This window comes from Lepisosteus platostomus, chromosome 20, assembly GCF_059453375.1.
Source record: "Lepisosteus platostomus isolate fLepPlt1 chromosome 20, fLepPlt1.hap1, whole genome shotgun sequence".
NCBI classification, from domain to species: Eukaryota; Metazoa; Chordata; class Actinopteri; order Semionotiformes; family Lepisosteidae; genus Lepisosteus; species Lepisosteus platostomus.
Genome location: NC_142630.1, coordinates 3,733,523 through 3,749,491, shown reverse-complemented (window position 1 = coordinate 3,749,491; position 15,969 = coordinate 3,733,523). Strand labels below are relative to the sequence as shown.

Below are 15,969 nucleotides of genomic sequence, written 5' to 3'. Positions count from 1 at the left end.
TACTGATGGAAAAAAGAAATGCAACACCTCCTCCTCCACACTCTGGCTCTCCTGTCTGCGTGGGACAGGCTGAAGAGTGACTCATCCGTGAGGAGGACCTGATGCCACTGCTGACGAGTCCATCGCAGCCTCTGTCTGGCCCAAGCCAGTCAGCTGTGCCGTCTAGGAGGTGTGAGCAGAGGGCCTCTGACAGGTCGCCTTGCTCTAAGGCCCGCAGTATGGAGCCTCACTGTCTGCAGTTTCAACAGTACGGGGGGCAGATCTGAAACGATCTCTCAGATGGACCAGTCTGTGTCGGTCCTGCTCTGGTGTGGTCACTCGAGGGCGACCGGATCCTGGATGGTGATTTGTCCTGCTGGTCTGCTGAAACCTTCGGGACACAGTGGAGCAGCTTACTCCACAGTGTCTGGCAACGCTGGCACATGACATGCCTGCCTGCAGCATGCCAATGGCCCTCTCCCTTGCTTCTGGTGACATTCGAGGCATTATGGACTGCACAGAAAACTGACTAAGTGTGGCCTTTGTCTTGCAGTGACCTAAGCTTTGAATTAAGACCTTTTTAAAGGTGACCTGATCAGGCATTGTTCCACCTGGACTTCACTGGGTAAAGTGCAACTAATGTGCTTTCGTGTGATTGGCAAGTTGCAATGTCTCACTGCACAAACTGTATTGCTGGTCAGAGGGCTTAAAACAAACTGACAACGTTTTGTGAAAGTTCATAAGCTATAACTATAGTATTCTCATTCCTGAAGAGGAATTTTCCATCAGTATAATATTTACATTTCAATGACTTGCGTTAGTGTTTAAAATATTAGATGGTTGTTAACATCCCACAAAATCCATGTAGTTTTTAAAACCTGCTGTTCTGTGAATCTGTGCTGTAGTGCTTCTGAAAGGCACTCAATACATGTCTAACACTCGATCTGATTAAACTGTAAGGGGTTCTGTTTTTCTGCAGAACAGGATTGGTAAAGAGTAAGACTCTTCCGGTGATGGTGTAATACCACTGAGTCATCAGTTTAAAAAACGAACAGAAATGCATGTAAACCAGAAAAGTGCAAATACAGTACTGTACCTCCACCAGCAGACACCAGACTCCACTCACGGATGTCATGGTCTATTTCTCATATTTGTTTGTTGAGGTTTAAATAATTCATAAGCACAAACCTTCCAGCATGGTGCTGTGGTCCTAATGTTTTTGAGGTACCTTGTTTGACCTGCCGGGAAAAGGAAATCACATTCCTATTTTAAAGAGAACAGTACTTGTTGGCATCTGCTTACCACAACACAGTACTTTTTTGGAAGGATTAGTGAAAGAAGATTCTACCTGGCCAAGATACCAGCACTCTCCAGATTGTACTTATATCTGCACAATAATCTTGTTTTTAAGTCACAGCGGAGGTACAGTAGGAACAGTTCACCATCAGTTATTCTAGTCTGACTCTCATTTCATATGAACTGATACAGTTTATTTTGCATTCCTACTTTTCTGAGGAAGTACCAAAAAGAGAGGACTTTTTTCACTGTTAGTCAAGTCTCGGTACATTTCTTTATAAGCCATTTAAAAACAACTTCACTTGTAACTACCAGAGCTGCTAACTCAGTAATTTGTTAGTTTAGATCGATAAGTACCAGTTGCTTGGACGTGTCTAAAGAGCTTCATGGTCACTGGGGACTCAACTGCTAGCACCACAGTTTGAGACTGTTTTGTTTTTACTGCCAGTCATGTTTTTGTCTAAGCCAGTAAAGTTAAAGCTAGGCTAGGATTAACAGTATTGTTATACTGCTCGGTATCTTGTTTTTTATAGAACTGTAATTTCCTTGTCTTCTTTACTATAAACCCAGTAGTGATGTCCTTGACATCAAGTGTTGTGCATAAGACAAAAAGAAATGATTAACGCTCACACAGTAGATGGGTGCATTCTGGAACAGCATTCTAACATAATGGTCAAATTCATCCGTGTACTTAAAAGACATTTAACCTGTATTTAATATGTGAGGAAGCAAACACTAAAAGGCTTTTGATCTCAAAAGCCTCTTTGTCACTGGGTTTCTGTTAAAGATCAAAACGTTGCCTTGAAGAATAAACATTCTATACAAGTCTCAATCTTTTTTATATCAAGCATGATGCTACTCAGTCATCAGAAGAATACTTTGCTTTACTACTGTTCATGTTTATGATGCACTGGAATGTGATTCTCAGCTGAGGTGCCACTTTGTTTAGAAATCCCTCAGAACTATTAGAACAACACTGCATAAATGCAACCCAGGATATCAAAACACATGCAGGGAGTAGCATGTATTATTCACTTTTCCTCCTTCTATACTGTAGGTAACACTTTTATCTTGAAGCTCTTGTCTCACAAGAAGGTTTCTGAAATGTTTTTTTTTCAGTAATCAAAATGCAACAGTTCATCTAAATACACCTTGTGCTATCTCACCTGCTTTTAAAGATATCTGTTTGAAATCCAGCCAGGTGAGTACGGATTACACTAAATTGGATTTACACCAAAATGCGACAAGCAGAACAATTGAGAACTGTCTAAAAACTACAGAACCAAATTACAGGGAGAGTGTTCTGCGCATTTAGAACAGGCGTAATGGGATCTGGCAGATATTATGCATCAATCAGAGACTGTGGTGATACAAAGAGCAACAGGGCTGCGGAAACTGCATACAGTGTACACAAGGGACCATTAACATAGCAAACTGTCATACCAGCCTACCTCACTCCACTTCCAAAGGCATCTAATGGCATGCTAACCGAGTTATCTGAGCAGAGCAGACAAATAGCTATGAATCCAGCAGTTGGGCGACGCACTGAATATTAGGAGAGTAAGGAAAAACTTCCTGCAAATGCAAATTCCCCCATATTTGCTCTACAATGCCTAGGCAAGGACTGGGAGTTTTGACAGCAGTTGCCTAAAGCTAAAAACAAGCATTGCGTCACCCCTGTTTCAGTTACTTAGGAAATGCTGGAGATCTTAGATATGACAAGAAACATACACTACTTCAGGCGTCTTCATAAGAAGTGTTGTTTTCAGACAAGGGGGATTACGGATTACTCTAAAGTACATGGATTCGTTTTATTTAGGAGTTTTATTTCATGTAGATGCAGACGCACGCTCACCCTTCATGTTTTTACAGTTCTTCCTCCTCTCCAGCCTACCTGAGAGTGTCCTCACTCGGCCCAGTACAGAGCAGTGCTGAAGGACCAATACAGCTCGAAAGCAGGTGAATTCGGCATGACCCCCATGCTCCTGGGCCTGTCTGATCGGACCTCTTGCCCAGTGCTGCCAGATGTGATGAATTATACAGTGGCTCAGTATTAATAAACACTAGCCCCTGGGTTTTAGATGGAATCAACAGAACAAAGTAAATTATTGTTTAGAAAATAATCTGTGGATTTAATGGCAAAGATAAACTGAATGTATACCGTATAGCACTTTCTTTATTCAATTTGCCATTCATATTTACTTTACCTAGAAATGCTGAGACAACTTTGACTGAGATAAGATAGAGCAATGTAAGAGAGGCTACAAATTAGAGAAGAACTTGCTCATTAAACAAATTAAACAAATGTTATAAAAAATAAGCATTTCTTGTAAGATCCCAGTAAATCCGTGAATTACAGTGTACCACTAGTTTGTCAAAAGATACATTGATTTTAATTTCAAAATACGCTTGCGTTTAATTTCACGTTGTGCTTCATTGCCTGAAACAATACCCTGGTATAATCCTGTCTTCTTTCAGATATATAGAGCACACATGTTAGAGCATTTCAGAATACTGAAAATGAATTAAAAGAATGCATTCAACTTGTATGTGCACACAAATACATGATTTTTTCCGTTGGATTGATTTCTTCTTTCGGTCCAATGGATACAAGCAAGCTCAACCAAGTATATCAAGTTATTTAAGACAAGGCACAATGTACCAATAGGGCTTTAAAAAGGAATGAAAGCAAAATACGTTCACCATGTTACCTTTCAAATAAAAACAACAATCTTACAAAAGCCAAAAGCTATGCCCCTGGTAAGTTTATTTCTTTGATCAAGATTGTATACGTCTGGGTAATCACCAATCCAACATTTTCTCAGCTATACAGTGTTCCTTCTAATAGTTGTTCATAATTGTCAGTGGAGCACAGAGGTATTCTATAAATTGTGACTGACCTTGCAAGTGCACGTTCCACCTCATCGAGTTTAACGACAGAACGACATCCTCACAGAAGGCTAATGGCGGCATCTTGAATTTTCATTAGCATTTAGATTCTAATACCAACAGCCACAGTAAAGATTTACTGGTGTCATAATTCAAGGCATTTCAGGAACAGAGCATTTTATATGGGACAAGTTTGATTTTTTTCTCCACCTTAAAAAAGGTAAAATAATTACAATGACTGCAACAGGTTTTTTTTCTGCAGCAAATAAAATAGTTCTTGGGGTAACCAGCAGAGGTCTCTATAGCCCTGTGAATGAGGGAAAACTGCTTTTCAGGGTAATGAAATTGCAGTTCATTTAATACTTGCTAAAAGGGGTGGAATGGAGGCTTCCTTTGAGCTTCTGTTTCTATAAAGCATTATAAGTAATATTACATAATAACTGGGATACAATAAGAGTCAGGATGTGCTGTACATATACGATTATAATATCCCCTCTGAATAAAACAGCACCAACCCTATTTTAGTCTAAGGGGATTAAAACTACTAAATTGCACAGACTGCTGCTTCACATACTTTAATTAATAATAATAATAATTGCTTACACTTATATAGCGCTTTTCTGGACACTCCACTCAAAGCGCTTTACAGGTAATGGGGACTCCCCTCCACCACCACCAATGTGCTGCCCCACCTGGATGATGCGACGGCAGCCATAGTGCTCACCACACATCAGCGATCAGTGGGGAGGAGATCAGAGTAATGAAGCCAATTCATAGAGGAGGATTATTAGGAGGCCATGATTGGTAAGGGCCAATGGGAAATTTGGCCAGGACACCGGGGTTACACCCCTACTCTTTTCAAGAAACGCCCTGGGATTTTTAATGACCACAGAGAGTCAGGACCTCGGTTTTACGTCTCATCCGAAGGACAGCGCCTGTTTACAGTACAGTGTCCCCGTCACTATACTGGGGCATTAGGACCCACATGGACCGCAGGGTAAGCGCCCCCTGCTGGCCCCACTAACACCTCTTCCAGCAGCAACCTTAGTTTTCCCAGGAGGTCTCACACCTGCTCAGCTTCAATGGGTTGCCAGTTGTGAGTTGCAGGGTGATATGGCTACCTGCCTTCACCCAAGATTTCCATCTCTCTAGTCCCCCTTCATCTCCCCTACCTGTTCTCATGCTTGTTCGACTTGGTCTTATCTACCACACCCCTCGGCCTCATTTCCACTGCCTCTCTCCCCCCTCCACAAACGAGGAGGCTATACAGTGGAATTATTCTGTTTTCGTTTTAGTTTTCTGTGTGGATTTAACGTCTACTTGTTCCATCTCGCTTCAGGTAACGGAGGTGGGGTGGGTTAATTTCCTTTTTGTTCATTTCGGAAACTGCTTGATAAATGACATGAAAACGGTAATTGACTTTCCATAACGGGAGTGAATGTACCGAGGCCTGGACACCTGGGACCCAGAGACACTAGAGCTGGGCAGGTTTGCTGGGACCTTATACAGGCACATGGTGCTGTGCAGAGTACTTGTTTCTTAATGAAATTAAAGTCTCGCTCTCCTGCGGCATCCAGATCTCACCAGCACATTCTGTACCTCACAGCACATTGTTACCTCCCCTGAAGGGGGTCTGTATATTGTGGGCGCTCCTGCACAGGATCTTTGTGGGAGACTTTTTAGGGCACTAATCTGACACTGTCCACCACTGTTCAAGCACTCAGGTGGGCTTATTTTCTCTACAGTTGAGAGAAGAGTGTCTAGAGGTGAGGTGCTGCTAGCCTTACATTTACCATAAACATCTAGACAACCTACTAGCTTCACCATATAAGATTTTCTGTCAGTAAACACCAGTACCACAAAAGTGTTTACAATTTCTCTCAAACCAGAAGAAAAAGACATAGAATCATTGCCATGTTTTATTATCATAAAAGGACAATAGCACTTACAAACCTCCCATAATATTTACTAATATTACAGCACCACAGTCTGTCATGGTAATTACTAGGCTTACTCGGTAATTACATGAATGTGCCATGCTACATTGTGGTATAAAAGTGAATTATGATAATTGCCGTTGTTAAAATAGAATTTCCATGACATGTAGAAGCACATTTCACATACATTGGTTGTAATTCCTGGGGTGCTATCTGCATGGAGTTTGTACAGTATGTTCTCCTCTTGTTTGTGCACCTGTGTTTGTATCTTTGTGTGCCCTGCGGTAGTCCTGGGTGTATCCTGCCTTGCGGCCAATGCTTGTGGGGTTAAGTTAAATTGAATAAAGTGGTTTCAAAAATGTATGGATAGATTTACTATTTTAATACCATGTTTGCATTCGTGGTTCCTTTCAGAATTTGGAATTGGATATTGTTTTTCTTTCTTTTAGCCCCAGTTTCTCTCCGCTTGTCATTTCAGCTTTCACAGACACACTAAAAAAACCCGAGTAGCTGTTGCCTGGCAAGCTTATGATATCCTGGCTGACTCATATTCTTCTCATGGGCAGTGCATGAACTATTATGGGCTGTTATTTGGGAAGTAGCACAGCTGCCTAATGAATGACAGCTTAGACATAAACCAGCGTATTTACATTACAGGGCTTAAACTGCACTCTGAAGTACTTTATAGCCTTTACAGGTGAGTTGCTTGAGAGAGCTCACGGTAGTTTTCAGCCTGGGATACTATGTTGCAAGAAAAAACAAGAGGGACACTCATTATTAAGTGCCAGGCCATCCATATATAAATGACCACAGTCAGTCCACTACAGCAGGGATAGTCCACCTTGGCACTTCCACTCCATGTCTCTGCCCCAGCTAAACCTTAGTTATCAAAGTGACCTTTTGCACCTGGGCTAATTAAGTAAATAATTACTTCAACTCAGAAATTAATTATTGGAAGGTTCAAAGTCTTATAAGACCAGAAATGAAGTTACCAAGAGACACTAGGAAGGCTGGCTGATCGTTACGCCATAGTATCTATTTTATTAAAACAGAAGTTTATCATAAGTTCCTCTCCTGTGTCTCCTTGAAAAGACCTCCAGCTTTCTCTGATTAACTGCCAGCATACTCCATTCTGCATGTGTTCAATGTGTTTTGTGCAAGAGTATTTTATAAGTTTGAAGGTCAATCTACTGAAAAATGGCCCAAAACGTGATACAACTTCATTCCTTTGCAGGCACCATACAGGTCACCTAAGAATGAAAGGCCTTCGGGTAGATTAAATCTGTGATGGTTTTTTCAGCTCAAAACAGCAGGGGAACCAAAAACATTTTTGCAAAGGGTGAAAAACAGTAGGCTGTTTCAGAAAAGACAGGTTTCAAAAGCAAATGATGGGGATATTTATAAAAAAAAGCAGCTGAGCTTTCCGAAATGCTATGGATAGAAGCAAATTAATCTATTTTTAAGAAGAAAAACATGATTGATCACATATGATTTTTTTTAAATTTGTGAATGTGCATAGCCGTGCAATTTTTTTCCCCTTTTTCTAAATAACTTCAGAAGTTCTGAACATATACACTTTTTGGTGCCAGTTATCCTCTTTTTAAGAAACCTCCAATAAGTATTCACCTCAATTAATAATACTGGTGGGCTCACATTTCTTCCTATTACATCCATGTCATTGTACTGAAATGTTCATAGACGCTAGTATACGCTGTGTTAAACAGTACCCCTACAGTTTGTATTCAGTGTCATGTTTAGCTACAATAAAGATTAAGTAGGTGATCCATGGTGCTTTACATAATGCAGGGAGCAGGATAAAACTGACATAAAACACAGCACTCCCATAATTTCTAATTCATAATGTTAGAACATGACAGAAGCAAGTGATATTGCACACTGCAGTGATTAGAATATCACAACAGTGTGAGACTCCAGAGAATATTGGTTTTGGCCGCCTTGACTTAACTTCCTGAGGCCAGAAGATGGAGAGCTCATTTTTAGCACTGGCTCAGAGGGTAGTCTATTCTAAGCCCTTGGGCTCCCTGACTCCTCGTTATATGAATCCCTTTGGGAGTTCTTGCAGGATGAGGGTTTTCCCTCTCACTTTGCAGTGGACAGTTTCCTTCTAGGAGATCTAGCCAAATCTGTGATTCAATACAGCTATCTTTTCTGGCAACCAATTAATTTTAATTACAATATCCACCCACTAAACATGGAGGCTGGCTATTGGAAGTGAAAATATTTTCTTATTGTCTTGGGTAAATTTGACTCTAATTGACAACTGGCTCTCTTTCTACACCCAAAGGAAGTATGGAGGAAGTCTAATAACATTCAGAACACGATGCGAAAATTACCCTAGCAAACACTTCACCACACAGACACTCCTGAATTACAAAGCAGCTCTGTGTGTTTGGAAATAAAAACAGATATTCAATTATGCTATTCTAAGATTCAAAAGCTGACCTACAGCACACTTCTCTAGTTCTGTCAGGTAACATGAGTTAGTACTACGCAGACTTGGCTGGAACAAACTGCAGAGGCTTAATAAGCCAAGAAGTTCCTCTGCAACATCACAGGAAGCTCAGCCTGCGGAGATTAAATGAGCAGGCCATGTGAGAAACAAGGTTATACATTTCATTTAGTCAGAGGCTCAGTCTGGGACTTGACCTTCTGCGTTCCCGTCGGCTCCCACTGCTGAAGCCGTTTCAAACAGGAAGCAGCCTGCGCTCTCCCTGCTGAGCCCAACACGGCACGCCTTTGCTTCAGAGGCACCGTCTCCCAGTCCGTGAATGATCTCTCGCTCGTCCTTGCAACCTCCACACTAGCAGAACCAGAAAGTGAGCTCCTGTGCTGTCCGCAGAAAAAAATATCAGGTCAAAAACACCTTAAAATCGAATTCTGTATTTTGCCACAGATTTGCTACTCAGCATGACTGCACTGTCAGCCTGATTTACCACGACTGCTTAGAACATCTTAATACAGTAGCATCCTAACAGTCCAGTCATACTGGAGGGCAGCACTGTGTCAGTAGTTAGCATTTCTGGGTTCAGTTCCCTGGGTGCTGTCTGTGTGGAGTCTGTATGTTCTCCCCGTGTGCATGTGGGTCTCCTCCATGTGCTCTGATTTCCTCCCACAGTCCAAAGACATCCTGAAAGGTTAATTGACTGATGGGAAAATTGGCATTAGGTGTGTGTGTGTGTTAGTTTCCTTCTTCCCTGTGACTAGAAAATAGATGGATGATGTACTGGAAAAATTATATCAATTCAGTCCTGATTTATACTGTAGCTACTGTATATTGAATCAGGTCCATAATTTAAAACTGTAACTAACACTCAACTTTACCAGACCTAAAGAAAAGATTAATTGAATCAGCATAATCAAATAAATATTAGGATTCATTTCTCAAACATTTCCATGCTTCTGTTCACTTCGGTCGGAATCTCAGTGTCACAAAACTCTACAGTCAAATCCTATCCCCTTTCACAATCACGAGTGTGCTTCTGCCTTTCTGCATACCTGAAGAGGAAGAGAAATCACAGGGACGCAGGACAAGAAAATGAAGTGTGACCACGAGGGATCACGTGCATAGCCACTGGCTCTTCCACGCTCACTGCACATTAGCATCAATTTTGCAGCCAGCACCTGCGATGTTAAGATCCGTAAGAAGAATGAAGTCTGTGTAGCTCTGAGTGAAAGGCATAAAAGTAACCTTTGACTGCGAATGGACTGATGAAAGTCTGCTTTTAAAAGCCACCTGCTACCCTTCAGATACTGTAAATGTTTTTAGTTGTTATTCCACAAGGAGGGTCTACACAAAGGACAGGACACCAACCAATCAAAGGCTGCACACACAGGTAATTAAGAGGGGAGCATGCAAACTCCACACAGAAAGTGTCCCTGGAACCAACAGCTAAGAGACAGCAGTGACAGCTACTTTGCCACCATACTGCCCCTGAAGGGTTTAATATCTTTATAATTTTCAGTATTATTTGTTGAAGAACATAATCATAAACTTTGGACGTATTGTCATTTTAAAATATGATAATGGTGACAGTTCCCAGAACAATCTGCTATATCTAACCCAATGGCCCCCTCTTTTGGTTCCATAGAGAACACTTAATCCTGCAAGCATATTAACCTAAAGACTACTCCTGATGTGGTATTGACTAAAAGCCACAATAAATATTTAAAATCTGGACATTTGCAAATTATCTAAAATGAATTAATTCTGGAAATGTTTTAGAAACACTCGGGCCTTCTGGGTGAGTGCATTAAACTGTAGAAATTCTTCACACTGGCGCAAATCTGGCAATAAACGTTCACTAAAGATTTTTAAACTGTAAGCCAGAAGTTGTTTTAAGAGCAGAAGTCATGTTTAAAGATGAGCAGATTTTCTGCACTGGGATATACTAATGGGCAGCATAGTGGCCTATTGGGGTCCCGGGTTCAAGCTCCAGACCTGGGGTTCTGTCTGTGTGGAGTTAGTATGTTCCCCCCGCGTTTGTGCGGGTTTTCTCGCTCTGGTTTCCTCCCACCATTCAAAACCATACTGGAAGGGTAACTGGCTTCTGTGAGCGGGTGTGAACGTGATTGTGTGTGCCCTGTGAGAGACTGGCATCCCAGCCAGTGTGTATCCTGCCTTGCACCTGTTCCTAAGGTCCCCCAGAACCTGGTACTGGATAAAGTGTTTAGAAAATGGATGGATGGGTGTTCCAACACTGCAAATTAAGCTGATCAAATTTGCAACTGATAAAATGTCTTGCTCCAGTGCAAAATCAGTTTCACCTCCACTACTTTCTCATAATCTCTAGCAGATACACAGTTCAGACACATAGTTCCGGCTCATCAGTGTGGACTGAGCACTTGTTCTTTTGTGCAACTGGCTGACCCAGTCATTGCTAAGGATGAAGACATCAATGGGCACCCTGGGCACTGACTGCTGTAGGACAACATTTAAGGTTTTACACCACCAAAGTTGCCGAACGCACCATCGATATGTATATATAACACAAAACTGTGCGTCTCAATCGATTGTAGGAATGCATGAGATATGGGACTCCACAGGCCACAGCCCACTGGCCAGTGTGGTGCCCTTGATCCTCAGGTGGAGTGACTGTTGGTGGTCACACAGTAAGAATTACAAGATTAAAAGATGACAAACAAGAGGAGGCCATTCAACCTACCCAATCCTAGTTAGTAGCTAATTGATCTGATGTAACTCCAAACAACTTTTCAATGTGTGTCTCTCATCCAAGCAATAGAATCAGAAATACTGTATTTCCTAAGTATGTTACAGTACATGTACTAGGAATCTGGTCTTGGTGCAGAACCAATTCAATAATGCATGAACACTTCACAAAAGGAACATGCCCAGCTCAACAGTTATATAATAATAATAATAATAATAATTGCTTACACTTATATAGCGCTTTTTCTGGACACTCCACTCAAAGCACTTTACAGGTAATGGGGACTCCCCTCCACCATCACCAATGTGCAGCATCCACCTGGATGATGCGACGGCAGCCATAGTGCGCCAGAACGCTCACCACACATCAGCTGTCAGTGGGGAGGAGAGCAGAATAATGAAACCAATTCACAGAGGGGGATTGTTAGGAGGCCATGATTGATAAAGGCCAGTGGGGAAATTTGGCCAGGATGCCGGGGTTACACCCCTACTCTTTTCGAGAAACACCCTAGGATTTTTAATGACCACAGAGAGTCAGGACCTCGGTTTTACGTCTCATCCGAAGGACGGCACCTGTTTACAGTATAGTGTCTCCGTCACTATACTGGGGCATTAGGACCCACATGGACCGCAGAGTGAGCGCCCCCTGCTGGCCCCACTAACACCTCTTCCAGCAGCAACCTTAGTTTTCCCAGGAGGTCTCCCATCCAGGTACTGACCAGGCTCACACCTGCTTAGCTTCAGTGGGTTGCCAGTTGTGAGTTGCAGGGTGATATGGCTGCTGGCCATATACACACTATAGCCCATATCGATGTGTTCTGGTTAAACACGTTGCCATTATTCTCAAACATATTCAGGTTAAACATCCTGGCTCAGATGAGTCATCGACAATCTTTTCTGCTTGCTTCCTCGCTTCTTTAGTCTGAGTTTATACAGGTCTTCAATAGATGGCCAATTACTCTGTCTGTACTGCTGACAATGTGATGCAATTTGCCTCTGAAATGGACAGATGTGTTGCCCGTCTTATGCCCTGTGTTTCCGCAATAGCTGTGACAAGGGCACTTAAAGGCGTCAGTGTCCCTCTTACTTTCTCACTTACTATGAAGCAACAACTGCAAAAGCATGTGATGGAACACTTCGGATATCTAAAGGGAGTCGAGTGTGTTTCTTTGCACCTCGTTTTGGGTATGTTCTCTCACCATTTCATATGCTTACACAGGAATGGAAGCATTTTACACTTATGCCAAGCTAATGTTCAGAAACAATAAAAGGAAGCCTGCTGCGTACCGCATAAAATAGGCCCCATTTCAAAACAAGAAACATCTTTACTAGAAGTCTTTGACCAGTCTTTCAGTTTCTAAAAGCCATAAGAGTTTACTTCCCTATTCACTGGTTAACTGTATAGAAGCTGCTCACGACTAGCTGTGAGTGCTCTTTTTAAAGTAATTGCTCCTTCTCTGCAATGCTAGTAAGCTCATCTTTTTAAATTCATTTTTCTAAATAACTCATGAGCTAATGATCTTAGATCAGGGCCTGTTCTCTCATGGCTATTATCAGTGCGCTTTGTTTTAATCGGCGGGTTTATGAAGGGCTTCTCCATGACAACTGCACGGAGAATAAGGAGACAAGCACTGTACCTGTGAAATGGTGCTGCTTAGTGGAGACCCGGTTGGCAGTCTGTACGGTGCAGCATAAGTGCAGCATGGCAAGCATTGTGCCAATCATCACCAGGCTTTGGAGCAGCAGAGTCATTTCAAACTGCTTCCCTATCCTAGGGAAAGAATCGGAATAAGAGTATCACAACACAACACCTGAAACTCCCAATAAAAAATGTGTTCCTAGATTTTGAATTTATATACACAGTATACCTCGACTGCTATGAACTTTGGGTGGGTTACAAGTCCACAAATAGGAGACAGAAACTCCTCCTTACCAGAAGAAGATTCTGAGAATGTTTGCCACCAGCAGCACGAGGCAGACGCGTGTGGAGAAGCCCTCAGTGTTGGAGATCCTCTGGATCTCCTGGTATTGGGGGATGTAGGGCACCACCCCTCCGAACACCATGAAGCACGATGCCATCCACGACAGCAGAGACCAGGAACCTTCAGGGCCTGCCTCGATATCCACACCCAGATCCACTTCCGTGTCCATATCTCACAGTTTTCCGATCTCCCTGTTCAGATCAAAGAAGATGTCAATTCATATCGGTCAGCCGAAAAGAGGACAGCTGCCTGAATATTGCACAGGTACCCTCATCTATACAAATAGCTGCCAGTATGAACCACACAGGAGCCCCACTGCCCAATCACCTGTGAATCCACCTCCTGATGGGCATTTCCATCATTCGTGTAGTTTGTCCATGTATGGAGCTTGATTAGGGGAAAACAAATCAGCCATGAAGCAAAAAGGGGCACATTCCTAGGCAGATAAATGAGATTTCGTGGAGATACAGCTTTAATGACACATGAGCTCATGTGATCTGCTTGGGTTCTCAATCGGGGAGGTACAGTCTTTTCAAAATGTCTGAAAGTGGATTTTGATACAGAAAAAAAAGCTCACTTTTGTTAGCACTCGCAGTGCCACTGGATCAACAGCCCTCAATCTTTCCTATTCGCTGAAGTAAAATAATCTGATGCCTTATTAGGAAATGCTCATCAGTTATCAAGGTTTAAACACAATAGTAAAAAAAGGCAGATTACACAAGTGTAATGAGCAGAGGGAGGGAAAGACTTTAAAGGAGGTCATCTAGTATTTAATACGTGCGTGCTGAGCCATTTGAAGTTTCCACCTGACCGTGTCCTCTAATGTTTTTTAATGTTGACTTTCAATTCTAATCTACATTGTTTTTAAAATTGAAATGTGGTACAAAGATGTGTGAGCAAAGATATACTTTGAAAAGGCATGAGAGTTCCACTATTCTCAACCCTGTTTTAAGGACAAAATTTGTGGCTGAAACCAAGTAGCCTTTTGTTAAACTCACCTCAGGTAGGTGTGGAAAGCCGGTGAAAACTGTGTTTCTTAGACTATAATTCCACTGTAAATTTGACAGATTAAAAATCTATAGTGGTATTTTGGTTGAAAAGTGTTGCTTTACACAAACTAGATAAAAAATCAACACATGAAAAAAAACATTATCTGATGTTATCACTATTTTTACATTGTTTTTAATCACATTAATGTTCACATGCATTAATCCAGTCCATGGACCCCATTCTCCACTTGCTCTGAGAGAGATTAATCCCCTACAGAGATTTATTGAACATGCACAGTGAGTGAGATCTGACGAATCTCATTTTACCGGTGAGATTTTTAGCAGTAGAGAATTCTATGCTTTGTTCTTATGGACATGTTGCCATTGTTCTCAAACATATTCAGTGTACTGACAGTGACAGAGCACTTGTTGTACTTTGTTTTCAGGCAACACATTTGCTGAATCAGAAAGATGTCAGCATGGGGCACAGAACACTCACTTCTGCTTGTGGTAACTATTCACGTCACAAATAAAAAAAAAAACACTGTATGTACACTTTCTGAAGTCTTGAAAACAGCAGTCTGGCTTCCAAAAATGAGCTCTCTTCAGTATGCTGCTGTACTCTGAAAAAATATAGCTAACAAAAAGAGGGTGGTGGTGCAAAACTGGGTCGGGATTTTCTTTCTTCACGAGCACTTCTGTTAGAAGTCAAGGCTCAGATTAAAAGCGTTGCAGCAGTAATTAGTAACAGTTATGGAGGCAACATAGATATGATTAAGTTATATTCAGAGTAGACTATAGAAGCAGACCTGCAGTAATCTGAAATATACATATTCAAAGACTGAGGACATGTGTCAAAGTGAGACATTGTGCGCCCAGGTGTTTATTTTCCCTGCCGATGATACTGGTATTTAAGAAAGCATTTTCATTTTGATCAGAATATGAGACTGAATATGAATATGAAAAAATACATATTGGGATATGAAACTGAACTCTATTAATTAAAAAGGAAAAAGGGAAAAAGAAGAAAAATCTATGAAGCTTTTTTAAAAAAAAAAATGTTTTGGCAGTTCCAAAGAGGCAGCAGGCCACCTGAGCTTCGACCTCACCTCAGTCCAGGAGTTCAGAAGTTCCGTCTTCTGAACTTGCTGCAGTTCCACAAAACCTAATCTCCTGCGAGAATTCCTGAGAGGAAGTGTTCTCAAATTTAATGAGACACATCTGCTCTAGGCCTTAATCCTGCTTTAAATGTCATTTACAAAAGCTATGCTCCGTATTAGACAGGCCTCAACAGGAATTACTTTAATGAAAACAGTGGTGGTATTTACAGGAGAAAGAAAAAGTGACTCTTTTGAAAACCACTTCATACACAGAGCATGTCGAATTTTACTAGAAAAGCTTTATTTTTAGGTGTTACTTTAGGTTGGTCTGTCAATGTATTATCTCAAACTGATAAATAGCCCCATCTTATCTGTAGCCCTTATCTGCAACTCTATTTAAATATACACAAATAATTCTAAAACCGTTTTTTGCATTATATTATTAGCATGATATGCAAAACACTATATTTTTGAAGGGGATGCATTTGAAATATATGCATTGTATTTAGCAAGCGAATGTTTTGATCATTTCAAAAAGAAAGATGGCTTACTTAAGAATTGTGAAACACGAGGCATTGAAACTGAAATTCCGTACCAAATGGGTTACAC

General features: G+C 41.4%; 1 protein-coding gene across 1 annotated transcript in view; it reads right to left on the bottom strand.

Moving 5' to 3' along the window:
• The window catches only part of LOC148644286 (solute carrier family 66 member 2), a 46,102-nt gene that overhangs the window by 28,220 nt on the left and 1,913 nt on the right, over positions 1 to 15,969 (bottom strand). The window contains exons 4-5 of the mRNA XM_088614149.1: positions 13,223 to 13,462; positions 12,927 to 13,060 (exon numbers count right to left, since the gene is read on the bottom strand). Coding sequence (XP_088470275.1) covers positions 12,927 to 13,060; positions 13,223 to 13,440 — 352 coding nt within the window. The 5' untranslated portion in view covers positions 13,441 to 13,462. The remainder of the gene's footprint in view (positions 1 to 12,926; positions 13,061 to 13,222; positions 13,463 to 15,969) is intronic.